Consider the following 25162-nt stretch of genomic DNA (forward strand, 5'->3'; position numbering starts at 1 on the left):
GTGTGTGTGTGTGTGTGTGTGTTTGCTGTGTGTATTTACTTATTCCAAATTTATTCATTATATCAAAACAAACGTTTATTTTGGATGTGGCATAATAAAGTCTCATACGTAAATGACTTGAAAGAGACACTCCCTTTATTCAACACTGCCATCCAGTGGTCATTGATCATAACAACAACAACGAGAATAACAATAATCCTAAAACTCTGACATATTCCCTTTCATGCATCATTTGTAGTTTTATATATCCAAGCTTCCTCTCACACACATACACTCACGCCATTCTGTCTCCCAAGGACTGCTGGATCCGATTCCGCAAGCTAACTTGGGTCACAGAGGGTATTGGTATCAGTTCGACGCACACACACATACGCGCACGCACAGTACTTGTTGGCGGTGATTGTATTTGACAGCTCCGAGGCGTAGGAGAGAGCCGGACTGAGGTTGTGACAGCCTCTCTGCTGTCGGATCTTGTGGCAGCATTGATTGCTGGGTAATGGGTGCGGCTCACAGCCATCGACCGGCTGCTGGGCTTCATCCGCCTACAACTCCCTTTGGGCCGAAGGAGGCAGACAGACAGACTTTGCTTTCCTGCTTGTGTCAGATTGTGCTAAGAGAAAACAAGGTGACGAGAAAGGATGCATCTCAGTCCTGAAGCTAATCAGCAGAGAAGTGGCTGCTCCTAAATCTGTTGTTGTATTGATATTTTTGACAAGTGACAAAAAACTTCAAGCGTGGAAGGTTAAACTAATTTGTGAGTGCTGCAGGAAGATTAAGGACGTTTTAGGAAAACTTGCTGAAGAGATCCTTGTCATTTACTAGTTTTAGATCAGCTTTCTTTATAAACGTGTTGCTCTTGGGAAGGTTTTCATCCACTTTGGGGTGATTGTGAGTCTTAGGCCCCGTTTACACTAGTGCGTTTTAGTTTTAAAACGGCGTCCACACTCGTGTTTTACCCAGCATTTCTGAACTGCTCTCCGTCCACACCAAAACGCTGAAAACGCACATCACGTGACCACACAGACACTCTCTGGCAAGCGCTGCAGCCCATTTACCCAGATGAGAGCTCTGCTAGTCGGACTTCTCATCAAGCATCTACCGCTGGATCTAATATCTCACTATATTTATTAAACGGGATATTTCATTTATCTTGTTGTCTTTATCTAACGACATGTTCCCTGACTTTGGTCATTAGAATCTTACTTTTTCTCAGGTAACGTGTTTTGGCTGAGCGCAAAGATAAGTTAATGATTGATGAAACCACGTAGCCTATTATGTATATTGACTGATCGCTTGCCTTTATTTCCTATAATGTAAAAACTTATTGTATGTTATACTTTTATAATGGCCATTATCGATTATTAAAACTGATAGTCAGCAAAAGAGAGGGTGTGTTTCGTATTTTCACTGAAATTGAAAGGAGGCAGTTGTTATCGGCTCCGTTTTGTTATAAATATCCACACAGTGAAGATGACGCTCATATATGCAGCACGACGCCTCAACATTTCTGCTGTCTGTTTAGTTGTTAATATTAAAATAAAAATAGGCAGTTCCTTAAATCATGTATACAATTTATTGTTGAGAAAGTGAAACAACGTAGCCAAGGTGATGTGAATGAAGTTATAAAGTACACTGTTCCCTTTGAAGATTTACCCGTGTCCTCGGTATAGTCTGTTCATATCAAACTGAGAAGAAGAGACTGCAGCCTTGATCAAACATGCGAAGTCTGAACTTACACGTAGAAAATGCAGGACTGAACTGTGTGTGGGCTACTTAATATTCAGGAAAAGCCCCAATCAGAGAGGCGAATGTCAGCAGCCCCGCCTCCGTTTTCAGATGTCTCCGTTTTCCATCATCCACACTGAGACGGAGCAGCAGCGTTTCAGAATGAAAACGGCCTTTCCAACGTTTTCGAAACGCTCCGTTTTCGGCGCTCGAGAACTCCGGCGTAGTGTGGACGGTTGGCGTAACCGTCGCAAAACTTATGCGTTTTCAAACTAAAACGCATTAGTGTAAACGGGGCCTTAATTTGGTCACAATTTTCTCTGTGTTTTAGAAAACGGAATGATTTTTTGTGATGAATCTTATTATGACACAGATTTTTTTACTTTTAAAAAAATAGGAAAAATTGAACGGTACTCTGGGCATATTTACTCTTTCGTAATGTTTTTAGCTATTTTTGTTCCATAGACTTCCATTGTAATGACATTTAGTGATTGCAAAGTCATGACACCATGCGGTCTTGATTGTTGCTGGTTTTCAAAAGGTAAATTTGTCATTTTTACTGTTGATTATTAGTTGCAGTGCAAAAAAAGCTTTGTTTCTGGCTTTTATATGGAGCATAGCATGTGTGTGTGAGAGAGACTTTTGCGCACTTACCTTGAAATGCATTAAATAAAAAATAAGCAGATCTCAGAACAGAGTTGACATAGCAAGCATATTAAATTGGAAACGTTTTTTGCAAAGGCCTATCTAAAGGGTTAATGGTGCCAACTGATAATCAACAGTAAAAATCTGCATCTGTTGTGAAGTAAATTTCATCACGAATGAACTGATTTTCCCGCACGAATGAAGCTAGTAAACTCAATGTTCACTTGTCTATGTACACGCGAATATCGCGATTTATTAGCGCATGCCACGTCTGGTGTTAACACAGCATTAGAATTTGTGATGTCACTGTAAAGGGACAATTAGGGGTAGGATTGGGTGTACCCATTAAAAGCATTGCATGCAGGCCCAGCTTGCACCTGGTCGTGCACCTCCCTCTCCATTTTACAAGTCACCTAGAGTTAAACAGTTCAATTTGACCGTTTTTGAATCCATTCAGCCGATCTCTGGGTCTGGTGGCAGCACTTTTAGGTTAGCCTAGCATAGATGATTGAATCGTATTAGACCATTAGCATCTTGTTCAAAAAATGATAATTTTTCAATTTAAAGCTTGGCTCCACTGTGGTGACGTTGTGTACTAAGACAGACTGAAAATTAGAAGTTTTTTAGACTGAATTGTGTAGATTCAGGCGTAATAATCAAGGGACTTTGTTGCAGTACCATGGCTGCAGCAGGTGCAGTGCTCCTGAAAATCTTGCAACCATGGGGACATTTGTGAAAGACAATTCAGAACTATTTTCATGTGTTGTGTAATATTGCACCGGCTGCAGCCATGGTACAGCAACAAAGATTCTTGATTATTATGTCGGTCTGAGTATACACTTCACTACAGAAGAGTCAAGCTTTAAATAGGAAAACTATCAAAACTCTTTGGTCATTTTTGTTTAATTTTCCACTATTTGAAATGTAGAAACGCAAGCCATTTGTTGACACCAATAACCTATTGATAAGTGAGTCAACACATATCACATGAGTTCAATTTCCAGCTCAAGGTCCTTTGTCGATCCTTCCTCTCTTTCTGCTCCCCTCAGTTTCCTGTCTGGTATCTCCACTGTCTTCTCCATTTAAAGATAAAAATTCAGAAAAATATTAATAAAAGCCATTCAAAAATATTTGTATAGAATTTTAACAAATAAACCTTATTATAATGTGTAACCTGTTTTGTTTTTGCACCTTGGAAATCAAGACATACACACAGTTGCACCAATCACATGATATAAATTATTTATTTACATTACAGTGAATAAAAACCAAAGAAAAAAACATCACAAGTATGTTAACCTATTGGAAATATATAATACATAACCAAAGAGAGCCCCGGAAGGCTTGTTTCTTCTATGACAACAAATACAAGGCAACATGTGGCACACCTCTAGTCATTCATCCACTCATCAATCCATCCATCCATCCATCCGTCCACAAGCACTCGTCTTCTCCAGACTGTTGTAACCCCAGGGAAGAGCTGTTTTTGGCAGTACCCTGACATTTTGATGAAACTGACTGCCTGTTCTCTTTCCCACCGAGTCTCACTCAAGCCTGCAGGCCCGGTGGAAAAACCACCGCAGGCCCGTCCCGTGTGGCTCGTCCCCTTCCTGCGTCCGTTGGGATTTAAGGGACGATCAGCACGCTGCCAGGAGTCCTGCCTCTGTTCTTAACACACCCAGCATCACCTGTCTGGAGGGGTGTGTGATCCCACAATTCCCTGGGGCCTTTCTCTGCTGTCTTTTAGCACATGTCACTCGAAGTTTAAGGTTCGTCAGATGAGTCTGGTGGAGGCCCGCAGGGTGTTTTCAGAGTTGAAATGTGGAACGTTTTGTTTCTGCCGTGCTATCCGATTCCCACGTGGACACCTTCTGTAAACACACACACACACACACAGGATGCTTTTATTTTCCTCACAGTACTATATTATTTAATTAAAACTGGCCATTTGATGCTGTTTAATCCTTGTGGTTCATGTATAAGATCTGTTAAAGCTACAAAAGAGATTTATTGTATATTAAAAAACACACATCAATCCAGTCCAGATATTACTGCAGATGTCTAAGTCACAATTTGGATTATTAGCATAAACCACCCAAAGGTATATAAAGAATAAAGAAAATTAGGCTTTAGTGGTTTATAGTTTGTGGAGATGCAAAAGCATATTTTATAGAGGACCGTTTCAGTAAACAAAACAAAAAAATCTGGCTTTACACTGCAGATCTTGATGATCAATTCCGATTTTGTGACTGTATCTGATTTTTTGCTGACCTGCTTACATCATCTTTTAAAAGTGACTTGTATGCGATCGTCTGCATTTACACAGTAAAGGCGCAATGACCAGGAAAAAAAAGAGCAAGCGCTGACTAACAGCTGATAATTAAAGAGTGCTCTTTTCTCTATTCCTGTATCCAATCTGTTCGCAGCTTTAACAAGCTGTTTTACTATAGTTTATGACAGAAAGGTTCTCATTTGTCCATTTTCTTTTGATATAAAGGCTTTTTTAAACCAGTAGGCGTCTTAATGTAATGTCCATGGCGTGATTTATGCTTGTGATGTAGCTATGCACTAGTTTTATATTAGTATATATTGGTTAAGTGGCGGCGACGCAGTAGGTAGTGCTGTCGCCTCACAGCAAGAAGGTCGCTGGTTCGAGCCCCGGCTCAGTTGCCGTTTCTGTGTGGAGTTTGCATGTGTGGAGTATGCATGTGTGTGTGGATCTCTCCCAGAGATGGGTTGCGGCTGGAAGGGTATCCGCTGCGTAAAAAGGTGCTGGATGAGTTGGTTGTTCATTCCGCTGTGGCGACCCCGGATTAATAAAGGGACTAAGCCGTCAAGAAATTGAATGAATGAATGGTTAAGTGGCGGACATGGCGCTCTCTCGCTCTCGTTAACATGCTTAAATACCTGTGCTATATGACAATATAAATGCTGTTTAAAAATATTTTCAGAACACAGAATTTACATTCTAATCAGACATGATAGAATGTGTTAAAAAAAAGGAGCTTTAATATAATATGAGTTGTACTACTTTTCTAACTTAAATCGACAGTTCTAATTATAATGTATAAAATGCACTGATCAAGTGAGATGACGTGGGAGACGGATGGGTATCAGATAGCGACAAACAGGCACTTGCTGTGGTTTAAATTGTCTCATTAACAGCTTCTCTCGTCGCCAGCAGCTCGGCAGGGGAAAGCGTCAAGCTCAGGGAATCTTTATTATATTTTTCCTCGTCGCTTTATTAAATGTCATGTTTTGCATAGGGCAGAATGCGCCGCTGGCTCTTAAATCGGCTCGGAGGCAGCAGGGTTCGCGAGGGACACTGATTCCTGACCAGACCAAAAGCTGTTCCCGTTTTAATTAGTTCCATCCTCGCGCTCCAAACACGGGCTTTTACACAGTGAAGGGAACCTTTAACTTACTGGCTGCGCGGGCTGAGGAAACTAATCACCTACAGGTCTTAAAGTCTTACTTTCTGCACTTAAAATTAACTTATTTTCCTTGCCAGCCAATGGCGGGAGAGAAGATTAACTGCCATAAATATTTCGTTGCAGCTGTGAAAGGGTTTGCTGCCCTATTTTAATTAAAAAGTTTTTAGCTGTTTTACCCCCTTGTGACACTCTGGGGCAGTTTCATACACGATAGAAGACAAATCTTGATTTAGTTTTGTTCAAGCAAAGAGTGTTTTACATTTAGGTCACTGTTCAGAAAAACTTTTAATGTCTTTTATAATTCACCAATAATGTCTCTTATATTCACCAAGCTGCATTTATTTGATCAGAAATGTAAGAATATTAACGGTGTCACGATCCTCCAAATCCTCGATTGGATTACATTTTCGATTCTAAAGGCACGATTCGATTCGATTTTCGATTATGAATAATTAATTAATTAATTAATGACCAATTAATTATTTGTAGCTTACCGTTTAAACTACCTGACCTGGATGGTCTTTGTTTTACCCATAAACAAATCATACAGTAAATGAATAAAGGCAAGATACACACATAATTACCACCTGTCAATCACTTTTTCTGCGGGACTCGTGAATAGGCAGTGATCTGTGTCGTTATAATGGCGTCGGTAAAAAAGACGCACAACCAACAGGAACCAGCCAACAGTATCTGAAGTGTTCGCTAAAATGACTAAGTACAAGTGAGTGAAAGATTGAATATATATATATAGTTTCTCATCTCATTTTGTGTACCAAATACTATGGCACATGCAATTTGTCACATAAAAAAGGGTAGATTTTAGATAAACAAACTAAAAGATTGTCTGTCTAATTATTACTTTTTCTAGATCAAATGGATGTGGAGCAAATCTCAAATTTTTAAATACCTTGATAGTCAAATAACACTAATGATAATCAAACACAAGCACAATACATATTTGCATCCACACCAGCAGATGATAATTTTGTGTTCATTCTAAGTGCAGGCTGCTTTACATGCTTGAACTCTTTAATGTCAGCTGGATATTGATTGGCTGTCAATGTGTGTGTCTTCGTTAGCCAGGCAATTTGTTCTGAAAGTGATTCCATTAATGCTGTGCCATTATCATTACAGCAGTGGTCTTTTTTATATCACAATGACTCCAAACTTTTAAGGAAATTTTATATTATTAAAAAAAAAGTGCAAATAAACAACAGAACGTCTAAATACATTAATACATCATACAAACTAATACTCATTTTTAAAATTGGGTTTTTCAGCCTGATCTCACAAGAAAACGTAAGTATTTTACGTTTTGTCAGTTTAGTGGCTAATTCTTACAAGTTCAGTCGTAATGTAATGTAATGTGTATTCATATAGTGCATTTATTGTGTATGGCCATATACCCAAAGCGCTTCACAATCATGAGGGGGTCTCTCCACACCACCACCAGTGTGCAGCGTCCACTTAAGGCCCGTGCACACCGAGACATTTTTTGCTCATGTTTTCCGTCGACGTTTAACGCCTCACAACGGGGTTACACCCCTACTCTTTACGAGAAGTGGCATGGTGATTTTTAATAACCACAGAGAGTCAGGACCTCGGTTTAATGTCTCATCCGAAAGACGGCGCCCACTGACAGGGTAGTGTCCCCTTCACTTTTAGTGGGGCATTAGGACTCACACAGACCACAGGTTGAGCACCCCCTGCTGGCCTCTCTAACTCCACTTCCAACAGCAACCTAATTTTCCCATCTGGTCTCCCATCCTGGTACTGATCAGGCTCAGCCCTGCTTAGCTTCAGTGAGTGAGCTTCAGTGCGTGATATGGCTGTGGCCGACCAGCTGGTCTTCGAAGCTTTAAAATGCTCCAGTGTCCCTGTATCTGTGTTTACACTCAGTAAACAGCGGTGAGTTCGGTGAACCTTCACGGCCAATCACAGTCATTTCTGTTGAGCACGTGAACACAATGGCTAATCAGTGCTGTTCGGGAACAAGCTCAACTGCGCTCAAATGTTAGTGGCAAATTGTCATTTTTGAAATTTAAGTATCGATTGATACGAAATTCCAGTATCGAGACAACCCTAGCTCCTTTAAGACTAATATTTACCACATTTTCACTTAAAAAAACTAATTTTAAAAATGAGTTTTAGTTTGCATGATGCATTAATCTATTTAGACATTCTGTTGTGGTTATTCACACTTTTTTCCCAAATTATATACGATTTCCTTAAAAGATTTGGCGTCAGTGTGATATTAAAAAGACCACTGCTGTAATGGTAATGGCACACAGGGCTCGAAATTGCGACCATTTTGGTCTCAGATGCGCCCGAAATTTTATCTATGCGACCTCAAAATATATTTAGGAGCATTTGTGCGAGTGCATAAAATTGTTGTGTGCGACCAGTTTTTACTGTAAAATGTTCACCATATGCGCGCATTTAGGAGGCATTTACGCAGAATGCATCTTTGCACTTGAAACGCAAAATGCAGCGTTCAGGAATAGTTTAAAACAGTTGTCAAATCAATTTGCTGCAGTAAACAAATCCCGCAATGCTTTCCCCTTCTTCGGGCTGAAGATGAAAATGAAAATAACACTGACAGATTTTGTTTTAGAAACCATATAAAGTTACAAATAATGACACATCTGATAAGTGATCATTTGGTAAATTTTAATCCATTTACTCTTTTCGAAGAATGGATAAAAGACTTCCATTGGCTTCAAGTCCGCTACGAAAAGTCTGTTGGATGGAATTTTCAGCTACATCTTGCATGAGAAGTTGTTTAATCCTTCATTTAATCGCCATATGCTGTCCGCCGTGCAAGTGGCAGCTATGTAAAATTTAACACCACGTATACCATCGCAAACAGGCTTGCACTGAGTAAAGTAATACCGCTATATATATAAATATATGTATATATATATATATATATATATATATATATATATATATATATATATATATATATATATATATATATATATATATATATAATTTTTTTTTTTTTTGCTTGTTAGCTTAATTAGTGTTGATTACAAATGCAATAAATCTGTTGCAACTAAATTTTGACTGATGCACCTGCATTTTTTAGGTTAGGAGCACCGTTGCTACCAAGCAAAAAGGTTAATTTCAAGCCCTGGCACAGCATCAATGGAACCGCTTTCAGAACAAATTGCCTGGCTAGTGTAGACACACACATTGACAGCCAATAAAATAGTGCTCAAATGTTACCAGGAAATGGACTCTTTAAAAATGCCATGTGATTGGGCTGTCACAATACTGGAATTCGGTTCCAAAGGGGCACAATAGCATTCCATTATTAATTACTAAATATTACTAAGGATGGCCTAACTTTTTTTTCCCATTCATGTTTCAGTTTCACACCAATCTTTATTATGACAACACTTTAACCCAGTTGTTCACCCTCTGAAGTTGTAAAAGCAAAAGTTATCCCAAAAAAAGCTGCACTTTAAATCCCTGCGACCCACTTTCGCGGCATGTTCAGTCTGTTTGGCAAATCTTTGGCTGTCTTTAATCAATAAACCCTCTGCTTCAGAATCCTACAGGGCTACTTTTGGAGAGTTATATTAAATTGACTGTAGTCGAAGGCCATTTGTGCTGATTATATGAAAGCAAGTGGCAATTTCCCCCCGGGGACCAAACACTGAGGGCAACGGAGCTATTATGACATCATAGTCCATTCCACAGCTCTAGTCGTCCCTGGGAGCCTCGTTACAGGACAAACCGACAATCAAAACATGACCGTTGCACATTGGACACCTCAGAAAGCATGCTTACAGGTGAAATGGAGGAAAAACAGACGGGCTGTACACTTTTAAAAGGTCAAAGAGTCGGAATGAGCGCTCATCAGAGAGTGCTTGATTTCCTTCCCCGCTCTTTGTATTTACAATCTCCCCCGAACCACTACTTTTGCTTGCTCCCTGTCGCTCTCAAACTCTGCATGCAATGCGGTGACACAGAATCATTACAATCACCTAATCACTGCGCGCCCTTGCAGGAGTGTGTTTGATCAAACGTGTGCTTCAGTCGGAGCATCTCTGATTAGCTGGATGGAACGACAGAGAGAGTAAGAGGCAGACAGACAGGAGAGACTGAGACAGGGATTCCGAAAATTAAAGGGACGAAAGAGAGAGGAGAGGAGACTGATAAGAGGAAGACCTTCCCAAGTCAGTGCTGCAGTTAGAAAGTAGGTTGCTATAGAAACCGGTGGCAGGCTGTAAGGTGAAGAAGGCACTGCAGAGTAAATGAGCACCCCGATCAATCTGAGACCCCGCACCTCTCTCTTCATGAATATGCATGTGTATGTTGGTTTTCATTATTAAAATCGGTATTTCAATTATGATTTTACAGATTTTACATTTAGGTGGCATGGATTGCATTGTTGTCAATATGTATAGTTGTTCTCTGATAATTACGTAGTAAGTATGTGGTTTAGGTGGGTTCAAAAAATCTCCAGAAATGGTTTTATATGCTCATTTGCAACCACAGGAATAATCCCTAAAGTTTGGTTTTGACCCTATTTGGAATGGTCATGAATATTAATGAGCTTTGCTTTGATGCTCTGCAGCTTATGCCTGTGCCTGCTTGCTCGCTCACTCACAAATGCACACACACACACACACACACACGCACAAACACACACACACACACACACACACACACACACACACACACCGATACAGTGACATATTTGGAAATACATGTAAAATAATCGTTTTTTATTTGTCAAAATAGTAGATGTCTTAAATTAGTAATTTCAACTGGTGGAGAAGATGATCACAGGTAGGCATTAAGTTGTTATTCTGAAATAACAACCCCTAAATAATGCAGGCTCATCCAGGAACTTTAAATCACCTTGAATATGTTCAAAACCCTATACTTAGATCCACATTTCTGCAAAATTGTTTATACGTGAAAAAAACTTATTTATACGTGTTGAATTTAAACGAATTAAATTTAGCAATTTGTTTGTTTAAACTCAGTCCAAATAATTGTTTAAAATTTAGTAACTTCATGAAGTCATCTTTGAATATTTTTTTTCTGTGTGGGATTTAAAGGAGCTTGAGGAAACAATGGAGTTCGAGGCTCATTGTATACCATGTACTGAAACACTTCATGGTTGTTTGAGTGTACATCGGGTATTGCAATACTTAAATATTTCATATGTTATGATTATTTTTCCCTTCCTATGCCTTCCACTTTTGCTGTATTTCTTGTCGGGCTGGAAAAAATGTTCTTTTGATTGATCCTACAAAACATCCAATTATATATGTCTTGCTCAGTGTGGGTTTGCTTGTTCAAACTACTTATTGTTGTAATTGCCAGCTGTGTTTTCTTCGCTGGAGATTACTTCTAGTATTTCTACTGAACTACAACTCCCAGAAATCTTTGCGCACATCAACCCCTGCCACAGCTGACAATACTCTGGACACTCAGTCACAGACACAGCTGTAGCTCATCTCCACTGATTACATGAACTATATACCACTCACTTTCACACTTTGCTGAGTCTTGTTGCTCCCATCAACATTAGGAAGTGTTTCTCCTGTTTGTCTTGCCGTGATTTATATCAAACATCTTTAACATTTTGATTCTTTGCCGCCTAGCCTGACCTTTCAACCTGTATTTTTGATTGTTTATTGGATTACCTTTTACCTTTATGCTCCTGTTTTGACCATTGCGTCCACTACTTCTCTTTAATAAAACTGCATGTGGATCCACACGTCCGTTGTCCAGCTTCCGCTTCATAACACTTATTTAAAAACCAGCTAAATCAACACAATTCTTGAGTTGTTTTTGGGATAACCTAATTGTTTTATGTTCAATAAAATTTCATTTGTAAAAACGATTCAGTTAACTTAACAAATTTTTGTTGGGACGATATGAAGACATTGTGGGGAAGCCAGCATTTATTTCAGTGTTAATTGCAATTAGATTTTACAGAATGTACATGAATAAGCTTATTTGTTGGGAAACTGGATGCAACTTCACTTCATGTTTGTTCAGATCAAAGTATGACTTTACCTTCACAAAACACTCTGTGCAGAATTTACATTTATAAGCTTACTTTGTCAGGCAACTGCATGCCATATTATTTATTTATGTAAGCTTCACATTTAGACCGAGCTGAGAAGCTGTTATTGACTCAATCAGACAATCAAGAAAATCACACTGTCCTTCTCTGCAGCAGAAAAACAAAGCTGTTGAATTGTGAATAAATTATACACCGAAACAGTGTGCAGTGCGACATTACAGGAACACTTTCATCCCATTATAATCAGTAAAGTTGTCACCGAAGACATACTCTTATGTTTCTGTAGAGATGCAGTTAATACATTAATATACAGCTAAGTGTATTTGGATATCTTAAACCGATAGTTCACCCAAAAGTGAATCATTCACTGGCGTAGTACTTGTTTTGTTCTACACCCAAACAGATTTATTTTTTAAATATCATGTGCTGTGTTCTTCCGTATAACCATGTTGAATAGAGCTTTTTAAAAGGCTGCATCAGTAGTAAAGAATGCTCCAATGTGGCATGTGTCAAGGGTTCTGGAAATTGAATGTATTATCTAGAGAAAATCTTGACCTTGGTCTTGTCCATACAACTTTGACTCACCCAGAAACAGCGGCACTAATAGAGTCAAAAAACTCAATGTAAACAAGTTGTGAAGAATCAAAACCAATAGAAACGTGACTCAAAATACAATCCATTTACAATCGTCTCTGAGATGATTGTGCCTGACACCACAACTGGATACTGTATTATGTTCATCTGACAACTGGAGTTCTGTTGCAAAGATATTCAGCTCAGAAAATGAACTACATATAAGCTTTTCTAATTGACATATTTTTATATTTATCAGGGTTTGATTTAATATTGATTCGGCGCATTTGAGTCACAAATGCTCTGTGATGCACAAATGGAGTATACATCTAAATTAATAATAATTCTCCCTTTTTTTTCATACACCCCAGAACATATTTTTAAGCTTAATAGATAACAAATATGATAACAAATTGATTCTTTTTATGTTATGCAAACTACAAAATACAGTATATCATGCTTTAGAGCAGGGGTTCTCAACCTTTTTCACTTCAGGGCCCACTTCTTGCTCTCATTAAATTTTGAAGGCCCACCTGTCTGAATTTTTTTTTAATTGTCTGTATGAAATGCTCATTTAAACCTTTATTTATTAACATACGTATAACACACACACACACACACACACACACACACACACACACACACACACACACACACACACACACACAGTTAAAGTCAGAATTATTAGCCCCCCTGTTTAATTTTTCCCCAATTTCTGTTTAATGGAGAGAAGATTTTTTTTAACACATTTCTAAACATAATAGTTTTAATAACTCCTTTCTAATAACTGATTTATTTTATCTTTGCCATGATGACAGTAAATTATATTTGACTAGATATTTTAAAGACACTTCTATACAGCTTAAAGTGACATTTAAGGCTTAACTAGGTTAATTAGGTTAACTAGGCAGGTTAGGGTAATTAGACAAGTTATTGTATAATGATGGTTTGTTCTGTAGTCTATCGGGAAAAAAATTAGCTTAAAGGGGCTGATAATTTTGTCCCTAAAATGTTTTTTAAAAAATTAAAAACCGCTTTTATTCTAGCCGAAATAAAACAAATTAGACTTTCTCCAGAAGAAAAAAATATTATCAGACATACTGTGCAAATTTCCTTGCTCTGCTAAACATCATTTAGGATTATTTAAAAAAGAAAAAAAAAGTCAAAGGGGGGCTAATAATAATTCTGACTTCAACTGTGTGTGTGTGTGTTTGTGTGTGTGTGTGTGTGTGTGTGTGTGTGTGTGTGTGTGTGTGTGTATATATGTTTTGTAGCTAAAGTGTCATTTTCACGTGGAAATTGTCCTGATAGTACCGGTATCACTGTGTGAAAGGGGCTATTCAGTCAGTCCAGTTAAAGCAGAAGCTGGTCTTTTGCAATCTCCCTGCAATCTCCTATATACAAATAACAGAAGGCACATATTATATACAGTATATAAATACCAAATAGACCAAATATAGACTATATAGACCAAAATAATCATGATTATGATTTTTACCATAATCTAGCAGCCCTAATGTCTACTATTAAATATCTACTATTCAAAAATATACAGACAAATGCAAAACCAGTTATTAAAACTATTATGTTTAGAAATGTGTTGACAAAAAATCTTCTATATCTAAAATTGAGGGAAAAAATTATACTGGGTGGTTAATAATTCAGGTGGGCTAATAATTCTGACTTTAACTGTGTGTATGTAAATAATAACATTTCCAAGTGGTCTCGAACATTTTTTCCTCACAGCTGTAGATATTTTTTCTTTGGTTTGTGTCATGATATATGCATTATCAGTGGTTTTGCTTACCGTGTGATGCAGAGCACTACGAGGCAGATAATCGCCACTTGGAGCGCTCCAATGATGGACGCGATCAAAACGTAACGCAGTTTTCCAGAGCCAGGTACCACGTACATCACATTATAATCCTTCCTGTCACACTGCGGCCCGATGAAGCCAGAATGACAACTGCAAAACACACACAAGATCAAATATTAGTTTACAGCAAAAAAAAAAAAAAGATGGACGGACCATAATCAATAGACTCTGGGCAAGTGTGTGTCGGTGTGATAATAGAGGGCAGTGAAAGTGTGCACGTAATCACATGGTAGCAAGACATTGATGCCACTGTTTGCGGATAATTACTAGGCATTCAGTGTTTATAGGTGCAAAAAAAGCTGTGTTAGTGTGTGTGTGGGGTGGGAGTGAGTGTGCAGCAGGGAGCTGATGCACACTGGGAAAAACATAGTCTTGTTTAATTAGAGCCTCGACCTCTCGGAGGAGGCGGTTAAAGGGACACCTGCTAGACGACACACACACACACACACACACACACACACACACACACACACACACACACACACACACACACACACAGCTGGCAGGAGGAGTGAGTCATCTTTTAGGAGGAGGCACACACAATATCAGTTCTCTTCTCTTTTCTTCATACTTTTTTCTTTCACATCTTTCATCACTTTCATCATCTTCTCTCATTTCTCGTTTCTCTCCTAATTTTGTCTTCTCTGTGCGTCTCCCAAATCAATTATACGCTGTCCGTTAAAGGCGAGACACTGCAGGCCAAAACACGCTTGTTTTTATGCATCTGTCCATTTTTAGATTTTTGCCTTTTTTTTTGGGTCTAGTGTAAAGAAAAGATCCAAAATACATTTGAAAGCATTTCCTTTTTCAATTTATGTTTATAAATTTCAAATTACAATACACATTTTTAAATAAATCCCATTTTATAATTTAATAATTATAATTTATTCATTCATTTTCTTTTCACCTTAGTCCCTTTAATAATCAAGGGCTGCGGAATGAACCGCCAACTATTCCAGCATATGTTTTACGTAGCGGATGATCTTCCAGCCACAACCCAGTATTGGGAAACACCCATACACACTTATTTGCACACACTACGACCAATTTAGTTTATTCAATTCACCTCTAGCGCATGATTTTGGACTGTGGGGAAAACCGGAGCACCTGAAGGAAACCCATGCGAAGACTAGGAGAACATGTAAACTCTACACAGAAATGCCATCTGACACATCCGGGACTTGAACCAGCGACCTTCTTGCTGTGAGGTGACAGTGCTAACCACTGAGCCATCTCGGATTCCTAAAATCCCCTTGTAAATAGTTTTGACTCTAATACATCCAAAAATCAAACGAGCATTTTGAATCTGACGTCATCCAGTTCTCAGATTTTAGTACTACACTGAAAAAAAGTATGCTTTGAACCAACTTGAACCAACAAAATATACTGTAATTTGTTACAACTACAATGTTTTTCTCTCAAAGTATCATTGCCACAGCCATATCACCCTACAGCCCTAGAGTGGTTACTCACTGTTTGAAGCTAATCAGGTTTGAGCCTGGTCAGTACCTGGATGGGAGACCACATGAGACAACTAGGTTGCTGTTGGAAGTGGTGTTGTTTAGGGCAGCAGGGCCGCTCAACATGCTGTCTGTGTGAGTCCTAATGTCCCAGTATAGTGAAGGGGACTCTATAATCTCTCAATGAGCGCCATCTTTCAGATGAGACATTAAACCAAGGTCCTTTCTGGTCCTCGTTAATCCAATGATTCTCTGTTGTCATTAAAAATACGATAATGTTTTTATATATTTAATGTTTTACATAAGCAGTACCTTTTTTCATGTGGTCATATAACTTGAAAACTGCTGGATTCAATTAAAAATATGAATTAAAAAAAAACTAGTTTTTTTTTTGCGTTAAGGCAAATTGAATATAATAGGTTAAATCTTAAAGCCATTATTTATCACTTAATCCAATATAAAAGTGTACTTTTAAATAACACTGTAGTATTCCATTTTTCAGTGTAGAAATAAATAAATGCAAACCATTGCAGTATTATATTAATTGATGATGTCTTTTTGCATTTTAAAACGACATTAAATGTCCCGTCAAGTTAAAATAAAACACTTCAGATGGTAGTTTCAGTCTGTTTGTTTTAGGGATATCTATTAGCTAGTGTTCTTTAAAATAGTTACAAAATTTAGGAAATATTAAGTGAAGTTTTCTAAACTAATTTTGAGAGGAGCATGTGATATGATTGATCATGGCTGGTCTTTCATCTGTAATCAGTAATAATCCAATCAGCTTAATCCAAGCTTACAATAAATAGAGAGAATTTCTTCGTTTTGGAACAATCCCCCCCTCCACCCCATCTCCTCCTTTTCCAGGGGGAGCTCTTGAGACCTACCTGATCTCGGACTCTCTTAAATGCTTACTGACAAGGCAGGAGCCTTGGGCTCAAATATCTGCAAGTTCTTGGTTCTCTCCTGGGACAACATGCCAAATCTGCTATTAACGCCAAGCATATCCAAGTGTGAACTCTTGAAACTAATAGGAATATCTAAAGCTTGCAATTTGTCACCTAAATTCATCAATGATTTATTTTTTTTTTTTACATCACTTCATACTTCATTTTCTCATCAAGTTTTGACCAATCAAATGCTCTCTATTGACATGCCCCACCCCCATCAAAAGGCTTCTCGTTTGCTCATTTGATGCGCTTGATCTCAATCGCTCTCACTGGCAGAGCTGTGATTAAAAACAAAACACTGTTGGCAGTTTTTAAAAAGGGGAGGAGCTACTCTGTCCCGCCCTCTCTTCATTTTTCAGTTGAGATTACGTCGAACATCGAAATAAAAAATACACATTTCAAAGAACTTTATGGGACCTTTAAAGAAAAACCTGTAACCAAAAATGTGACATTTTTATTTAATCAATCAGCAGCTGTTATTTTTGTCACCTGCAGTGTGTTGCTGTAAAGAGTCTGTGGGTGGGTTTGATAGGTGAGTTTGATAGGTTGTCTCTACAGTCTGGTTACCTGCAGGTGGGGGGTGACAGGTTGCTAGGATACTCGCACTCTCCATGGACACAGTAGTCCTTGTAGCGCTCTGGACAGGGGATGTAAAGACCCCACGGTACCTCGCTCACCTGGTCTTTCTCCTCTAAACACACAGAAAAAGATAGGGCGTTATAGTATGCAATCAAGTTTATGTTTTCAAGTTGTTGTGAATGGCCCGTTTGTGCGGTCTTTAATGAGATTATGAAAATGGTGTGAAGATAGTGGAGGAAGATAAAATGAGCCTCTGCTGACATGTTGAGTGGTTTGCGCGGTGGCAAATTAACACCCACCATCAGCCAAATACAGGTGTGTTTTTGCAGTCTCAGACTAATGGGTTCTAACAATGAGACACGCTTGTCACTACAAGTTTGTTTGGTAGCCAATCATAAAAAAATGGTTATAAGGCTAATAATATTCCTTTTAAAAATAGTTTAAAACATACATTTAAGCCAAACTAAAAGAAATAAGATGTTTTGCAGAAAAAATATATACAATAGTAAAAAGAAAACCTGATTTTTTTTCTAATTATTAAAAAAAGTTAAGAGGCTAATAATAATGACCTTAATTATAGTAAAAAAAAATATATAATAATAACCATAAATAATAATAAAATAAAATAATAATAAACTGGTCCAATTCAAACCAAACAAATAGAAACTAGACTTTCTCCTGATTTTTATTTATTTACTTTTTTGGTTTTTAAAAAATAAACATTTTGAGTTTTATACACTCACCAGCCACTTTATAGGTACACCTGTCCAACTGCTCGTTAACGCAAATTTCAAATCTGCCAATCACATGAAAGCAACTTAATGTATTTAGGCATGTAGATATAGGCAAGACGGTCTGCTGCAGTTCTAACTGAGCATCAGAATGGGGTAGAAAGATGATTTAAGTGACTTTGAATGTGGCATGGTTGTTGGTGCCAGACTGGTCTGAGTATTTCAGAAACTGCAGATCTACTGGAATTTTCTCGCACAACCATCTCTAGGGTTTACAGAAAATGGTCTGAAAAAGAAAAAAAAATCTCCAGTGAGCGGCAGTTCTGTGGGCACAATTGCATTGTTGATGCCAGAGATGAGGAAAATGGCCAGCAGACTGGTTCGAGCTGATAGAAAGGCAACAGTAACTCAAATAACCACCTGTTATAACCGAAGTATACAGAAGAGCATCTCTGAATGCACAACACGTCCAACCTTGGAGCGGATGGGCTACAGCAGCATAAGAGCACACAGGGTGCCACACCTGTCAGCTAAGAACAGGAAACTGAGGCTACAATTCACACAGGCTCACCAAAATTGGACAATAGAAGAGTGGAAAAACGTTGCCTGGTCTGATAAGTTTTGATTTCTGCTGCGACATTCGGATGGTAGGGTTAGAATTTGGCATCAACAACATAAAAGCATGGATCCATTCTGCCTTGTATTAACGGTTCATGCTGGTGGTGGTGGTGAAATGGTGTGGGGGTTTGTTTTCTTGACACACTTTGGGCCCTTTACTACCAATTGAGCATCATGTCAATGTCACAGCCTACCCAAGTATTATTGCTGACCATGTCCATTCCTGTATGAACACAGTGTACCTATTTTCTGATGGCTACTTCCAGCAGGATAACAAGTCATGTCATAAAGCGTGACTCATCTCAGACTGGTTTCTTGAACATGACAATGGGTTCACTGTAGTCAAATGGCCTCCACAGTCACCAGATCCTCAATCCAATAGAGCATCTTCGGGATGTGGCGGAACGGGAGATTCGCTTCATGAATGTGCAGCCGACAAATCTGCAGCAACTGCGTGATGATATCATGTCAATATGGACAAAAATCTCACAGGAATATTTCCAGTACCTTGTTAAATCTATGCCATGAAGGATTAAGGCAGTTCTAAAGGCAAAAAAGGCTCCAATATGGTACTAGTAAGGTGTACATAATAAAGTGGTCTGAGTGTATATGTGTGCCTGTGTTGATCTGTGCATGTTTGTGTGTGGAAATATATGTTTGGAATTTACATTATGTGTTTGATTGATCTCCACTTAAGCAGCATTTACTGTACGTACACCAATCTTAACATTTCTCTTAGGTGCGTCCCAAATCGCATACTTATGCACTGTTCTACGCCATTTTGTAGCATAAATAGTGTAAGTAGCGTGTTCACACTGAAAACTTAAAAAATAATAAGTGCACTTTAATTACCCGGATGATGCACTCATTCATCCGGTAAACTGAAGTGTGTAATCATGGACACTTCACACACTCAATGACTGCAGGTTTGCTGACGTAGCGGAAGAGGCGGAGCTATCGGGTGCACATGTTGGATAACTTTATTTATTTTGGATTGTAAAAGCAAAATTCTCCTATGAGGGTGATTATAGCGCCTCCCGATGGAGAATGCTGTTATACTCATGGCAGGTATAATTTGATAGTCTGGTCATTTATTTCACTAATTTGGCAACCGCCAAACGTCATCACAAAAACGGGTTGAATTTCCGATTAGTAAAAAAACATAAGTGCTCCATTTGGGACGACACTACATACATGTACTATGCTGTTGAGTGTGTAAGTGCATAGTGTATAGTGTGCCATTTGGGAAGCAGCTTTAATATAGTATCTTATACTTTGTTTTCACAGAGGGATTTATTCATACACAATGTGCATAATTATATACATTTTACTTTGCTGTCCGCTGGTACAGTAATTACGGAGCAAAGAGATTCCCAAAATCACCTCTGTAAAAAAAGCCTTACACTCGTAACATATATTTAAAACCTTACTTTATCCAATGTTTACACTGTTTGTGCTTGAAATGTATGCAAATTAGTGCATATTTAATATAAAAAGCCTCATTTGCATATTTAAATATAACATTTCTTGTCTTATAGCAGCAAGAGCTATGTTTAATCTTTAAACGGTGTCTAATGTGTGTGTGTGTGTGTGTGAGAGAGCATTTGAAGGGTACGCGTGTAAGTCAATGGAGGGATCAATGCTACAGCAGTGACACCACACCCTCCCTCTGTTTACTCAATTAATCACCATCTTTCTTTCTGTTCTTCTGTATCTCTGGCAGTGTCTGTGAAGCAGGTCACAGCACTCAGTCAAACTGTCACACACACTGGGAGGTTTTAGTGTATGGTGGCCTGTTCAGGACACAGAAAGCAGGCTGGTTCTCCAGAGACCCACTGCTTTTTAATGTGCTCCATCACACTGTACTGTTCAACAGGAGCGGAGCAATATTTTGTTTTTAGAGAGGGTAATATTTATGGAGTTTATTTTATTATTTATAATAGCAATTAACTCTTTTAGTGCATTTGACATTAGAAGTACTTCAAAGTGAAATCCCTATTTGGCTTTTCAAGAATTTATAAGTCAGAATTCAGCTTATTAATGTACTGTATTAATGTCAATTAATATTGCCTTATAACTGAAAAAAAAAATCCATTTATTCAGTAATTTAAAAAAGTCTTTGTGTGTGTGTGTGTGTGTGTGTGTGTTTGTGTTTCTAAAGATAAAAAGCTGCATTTATTCATCAAAACATCTTATAGAAATATTGTTACAATTTCATATAATTAATGTAATTTGGAGCTGTTTTGCAAATAATGACAGACAGTAACAAAGGTTTTCATTGTTTGGACTGAAAATGTGCGTTATTTCACCTAATAACCATTTTCAGCATCATTACTAGTCTTCAGTCACACGATCTTTCCAAAATGATATGCTTCTAGGGCTGCTTGATTAAAGGAAAAATCATAATCACGATTATTTTGTTCGTAATTGTAATCACGATATTTCAAATTGGTTACAGTCAAAGTCAAAATTATTCACCCTCCTGTGAGTTTTATTTATTTATTTAGTGTGTTACTGAGAGGCTGTGCACGTACAGTATGAGGGGTAATTTTCCTCGTATACCCATCATGGTGAGCAGAATGAGAGTGAGTAAACTGAGAGTTTAGACTGACCTTTACAGTGACCCAGGTATTTGACCTCAATCCTCTCCTGCTTCTGACACGACACCTCTTTCACCTGGCAGGGGTTGTCATAGGAACGACCGTCTGATGCACAAACCGGATTAAAACTGATGTGGGAGCAATCAATGTTACACACACACCTGCAGACAGAGACAGAGGAAACGTCACTGGCTTTATATAAGAGAGGTTCATTTTCCTTCAAATATGGCTGAATTTATGTGCATTTATGCTTCCATGTGTCCTGGTTTAAGATATAAAGGTTTTTATTAGCAAAAATTAAAAAGTAAATTTTCAGATATCATATATTTTTTTAAGTGTATTAAAGAGTATAATGTATATTAATATTATTATTTATTATTATTATAATTATTATTTAATTATTATTATTTATTATTACTATCATTATTATTATTTATTATTATTATATATTATTATTATTATTATTTAGTATTACTATTATTTATGATTATTTATTATTATTATTATTATTATTTATTACTGATGTTTATTATTATTATTATTATTATTATTTAAAAAAGTAAATATTATTAAAATATTTTTAAAAGTAATGTTCAGAAATCAGGTTTTTACAGTACATTGAGTATTAAACAGTTCAATTGCAAAAAACAGATTTCTGAAAAATACAAAAAATGGTGGTCATCTGTTTTTGCAAATATAACTGCTCATATAAAGAACACATAAAAAATCTTGGTGAAAAAATAAAAGTATAAAAATGAATGAATTAGTAATTCCTTGTGACATTTGCAGTAAAAACTCAAAACAGAAATTTACATAGAAAGTATATGTTAACAATATACACAACAACTAACCCCAAATGATCAGAAAAATATCAATCTGTGAACATTTATTTATTTATTTATTTTAAATTAGGAAAATAAATGTGTTATGAATGTGACCAAAAAGTCTCCTAGTTTTCAGTCTACAACATACTGTCTAGAAATTCTGTGAATTAAACAGCACAGCCCAAAAGAAGCGATGCTAATCAAAAGCATTCGAGTCTTTCTCTATAGAGAGAGAGAGAGAGAGAGAGAGAGAGAGAGAGAGAGAGGTTGTTATTGTACTGCCTGTGCCATATTGATGATTTCTGCATCTATTTGCCAAGCAAAATGACACATTCACTTCTAGCGGCAGGGGGTTTAATACACAAACAGTGTGATTCTCCACATTTTAAAATCTAACTTTTTGATGTCTAGGTAATAATCAATGCAACTATCATTTGATAAAATATTTAGCTTTTGTTTTGAATATTTTTAGGCAGGCATGCACACATTTGCTCAAGTTCTCTAATAAATCATACTTTTGAGTCAGATGTTTTATGATGAACTAGTTCACAGTAACGTACAACACGTGCAACTTTAATGAAGAATAATGCAATGAAGATTAAATCTTAATACAATGAAGACTAAACAGTTTTATTTGCCATTTTATTTTTCCATTTCTGTTCCTGAAGCTTGATTGACTCTCCGCAAAACCATGAAGCACTGTTTATTTAACTTTTCTTTGCTCTAAGGTAATTATTCTTGCTTGTAATTTGTTTATTATTTTTATACATGATTCACACTCTTATAAAATCACCTCAATCATTATGAATTCATTTTATTTCCTTCAAATAGAGCTATTTAAGCCATTGTGAAATTATATTCATATTGCAATTTGTATTGCAGAAAAACTAAATATTGCAATGTCAGATTTTCTTTCCAATACCCAGCAGCCCTAATATTTAATGATATTTATTAAATGAAAAATAATTCAATTTAATTGTTAACATATTTGAGTACACCCTATTTTGAGTACACCTCCATTTCTCAGTGAATATTGGTAATATATTTTGGTGCGTTTGAATAAAATAAATTTATTGAACGGATATATTTATTAAAATAACATTTTAGTCACAGAACATCTTTAAAAATAGAAAGAGAATAAATTTACATTCATGAAAATTAGGGGAAAAAATACAAACTACAACTTGTCAACAAAATTGGATCTTTTTTTGTTGTTTATCTTGAATTTTGCTCTTTTTAATTTAATATTTTTTCATTTTATTTATTATTTATTACCGTTATCATCAGTAATTTTGTTAGATTAACTCTAGATTTGGCTTCAAGTACTGTCTTATGTATATGCACAGATAAATATTGTAAAGCTTTCTATAGAAAGTATTCATTTAAATGAGAGATTTGTGAGGAGTGTACTTATCTGTTGAGCACTTTAGATTGTATTATGAAAAATAAAATATATGCAAATGTTGTATTTCTGCGTGTTATGTTTTATTAAATTAATAAAAAAAAAATCAAATTTGACAGATAGATGCAGACAGACTCTCTAACCATCTTTTTCGGTTTACTTTGCATTATGCCTGCATTTTATCTGTTCATTTATTTATCTAAACACGCAGTCCTGCCAGGCTTTCCTGAATGCCTGATGCTGGCAGACTGAGCATCGTCTCTCGCTCTCTTGTACTTGCAGCCTGAGATATTTATCTGTCTGGATGAACTTCCGTATTGCCATCTGTTTGCCTGTGTGGTCTCAGATTAAATATTTTATTCTGAGCAAAAACTCTCTCCCAGTTCTATGTCTGTATGCATCTTTCTAGCTATATTTGCCACTTCAGAGGAGATTACTTGTGAGAAATTGTACTTTTAGCATTTAACTTTAATTCTATCTTGTATGGCAACCGCTCTAGCTGTAAGTAAACAATTGTTTAACCAAAAAGGATCAATTGTATTTGTATATTGTATTTACATTATATATATACATGTGATAAGTTGATAGTTCATGTCATGATTTTTTTTTTTTTTTTTAACTGACAAATATATTTATTTTTTTCTACATGGTAAAGAAAATAATACAGTTGAAGTCATTTGGAAGCACTATTGTCATGTTACATTTTTGTTTAAATATAATTTTTTTTACATAAATATTATTATTATTATTAGTATGTTTTTATTATTAAATAATAATATTATAAATTTTTTTATTATTGTTTTTGATTTAGCTGTATATTATTTATTTTTATTTATATATAATTTTTACTTTATATATATATATATATATATATATATATATATATATATATATTTTTTTTTTTTATTATTTTTTTTTTTATTAATATTTATTTATTTATTTTTATTTATTTATTTTTGTTTTTACCTGAAGAAAGAAATACCCAGATTTTAGATCAGAACTTTTATTTTGACTGTTAGCATTTTTTTTTACGTAAGATAATGCATGTCATATTTAATAAGGTCATGTCAATAAGGCTAAAATAAAAAATACTAAATCTGAATATTACATGAAAAAAATGTTAAATCAACATGGGCTCATTGTGAAAACGTAGTCCCGTATACATCTCTGGAGAGCACAAATTTTGTAGCCAGAGCTACATTTTGTTTTAAATCGAACGTTATGGGCCGGTAGTATGCCACCGCTGCCTTGTTTAATTTTTCGCTACCAGCTGACCGCTTACCTTTGTGTGGATGGCTTTTCCGCTGTTACCAGTTTGCCCAGTGGCTTGCCACATACGATGGCAGACTTTAGATACATAGAGGAGTTGAATTTAATGATGAAATTCAAGTCAGGTGAAGAACGGTTCAAGAAAGCAGGTAAAACCAAAAAAGGCATAAAATAAAATAATCAAGTAAATAACAGGGTGAGAGCATGTTAAAATCTAAAACGTTGTAAAAATCAGGAAGCCATGAGGGCTTTTCTTTTTCTGAATTGCCTTTGAAAACTGTTTGGGTTTATGAAACGGAGTGATTGGGTCAATTGGTGCTTTTGAAAACACTTGCGGTTGGGTTTTGGGAAGGGGGTAGGTGGGGGGATCGGTTGGTCAGTCAGTCAGTCGACTGCCGCGTCTAGTGGATTTATGCAA

The 25162-nt window shown here is 36.7% G+C and overlaps 1 protein-coding gene across 1 annotated transcript in view; it reads right to left on the reverse strand.

Annotated features, from left to right (window-relative positions):
• Window positions 1–3597: 3597 nt before the first annotated feature.
• Window positions 3598–25162, reverse strand: part of tmeff2b (transmembrane protein with EGF-like and two follistatin-like domains 2b) — a 106171-nt gene continuing 84606 nt past the window's right edge. Inside the window, exons 6-9 of the mRNA XM_021476996.2 lie at window positions 21262–21410; window positions 17289–17412; window positions 14243–14401; window positions 3598–4241 (exon numbers count right to left, since the gene is read on the reverse strand). Coding sequence (XP_021332671.1) covers window positions 4145–4241; window positions 14243–14401; window positions 17289–17412; window positions 21262–21410 — 529 coding nt within the window. The 3' untranslated portion in view covers window positions 3598–4144. The remainder of the gene's footprint in view (window positions 4242–14242; window positions 14402–17288; window positions 17413–21261; window positions 21411–25162) is intronic.

The sequence above is a fragment of the Danio rerio genome, chromosome 6, assembly GCF_049306965.1.
Source record: "Danio rerio strain Tuebingen ecotype United States chromosome 6, GRCz12tu, whole genome shotgun sequence".
Classification (NCBI taxonomy): Eukaryota; Metazoa; Chordata; class Actinopteri; order Cypriniformes; family Danionidae; genus Danio; species Danio rerio.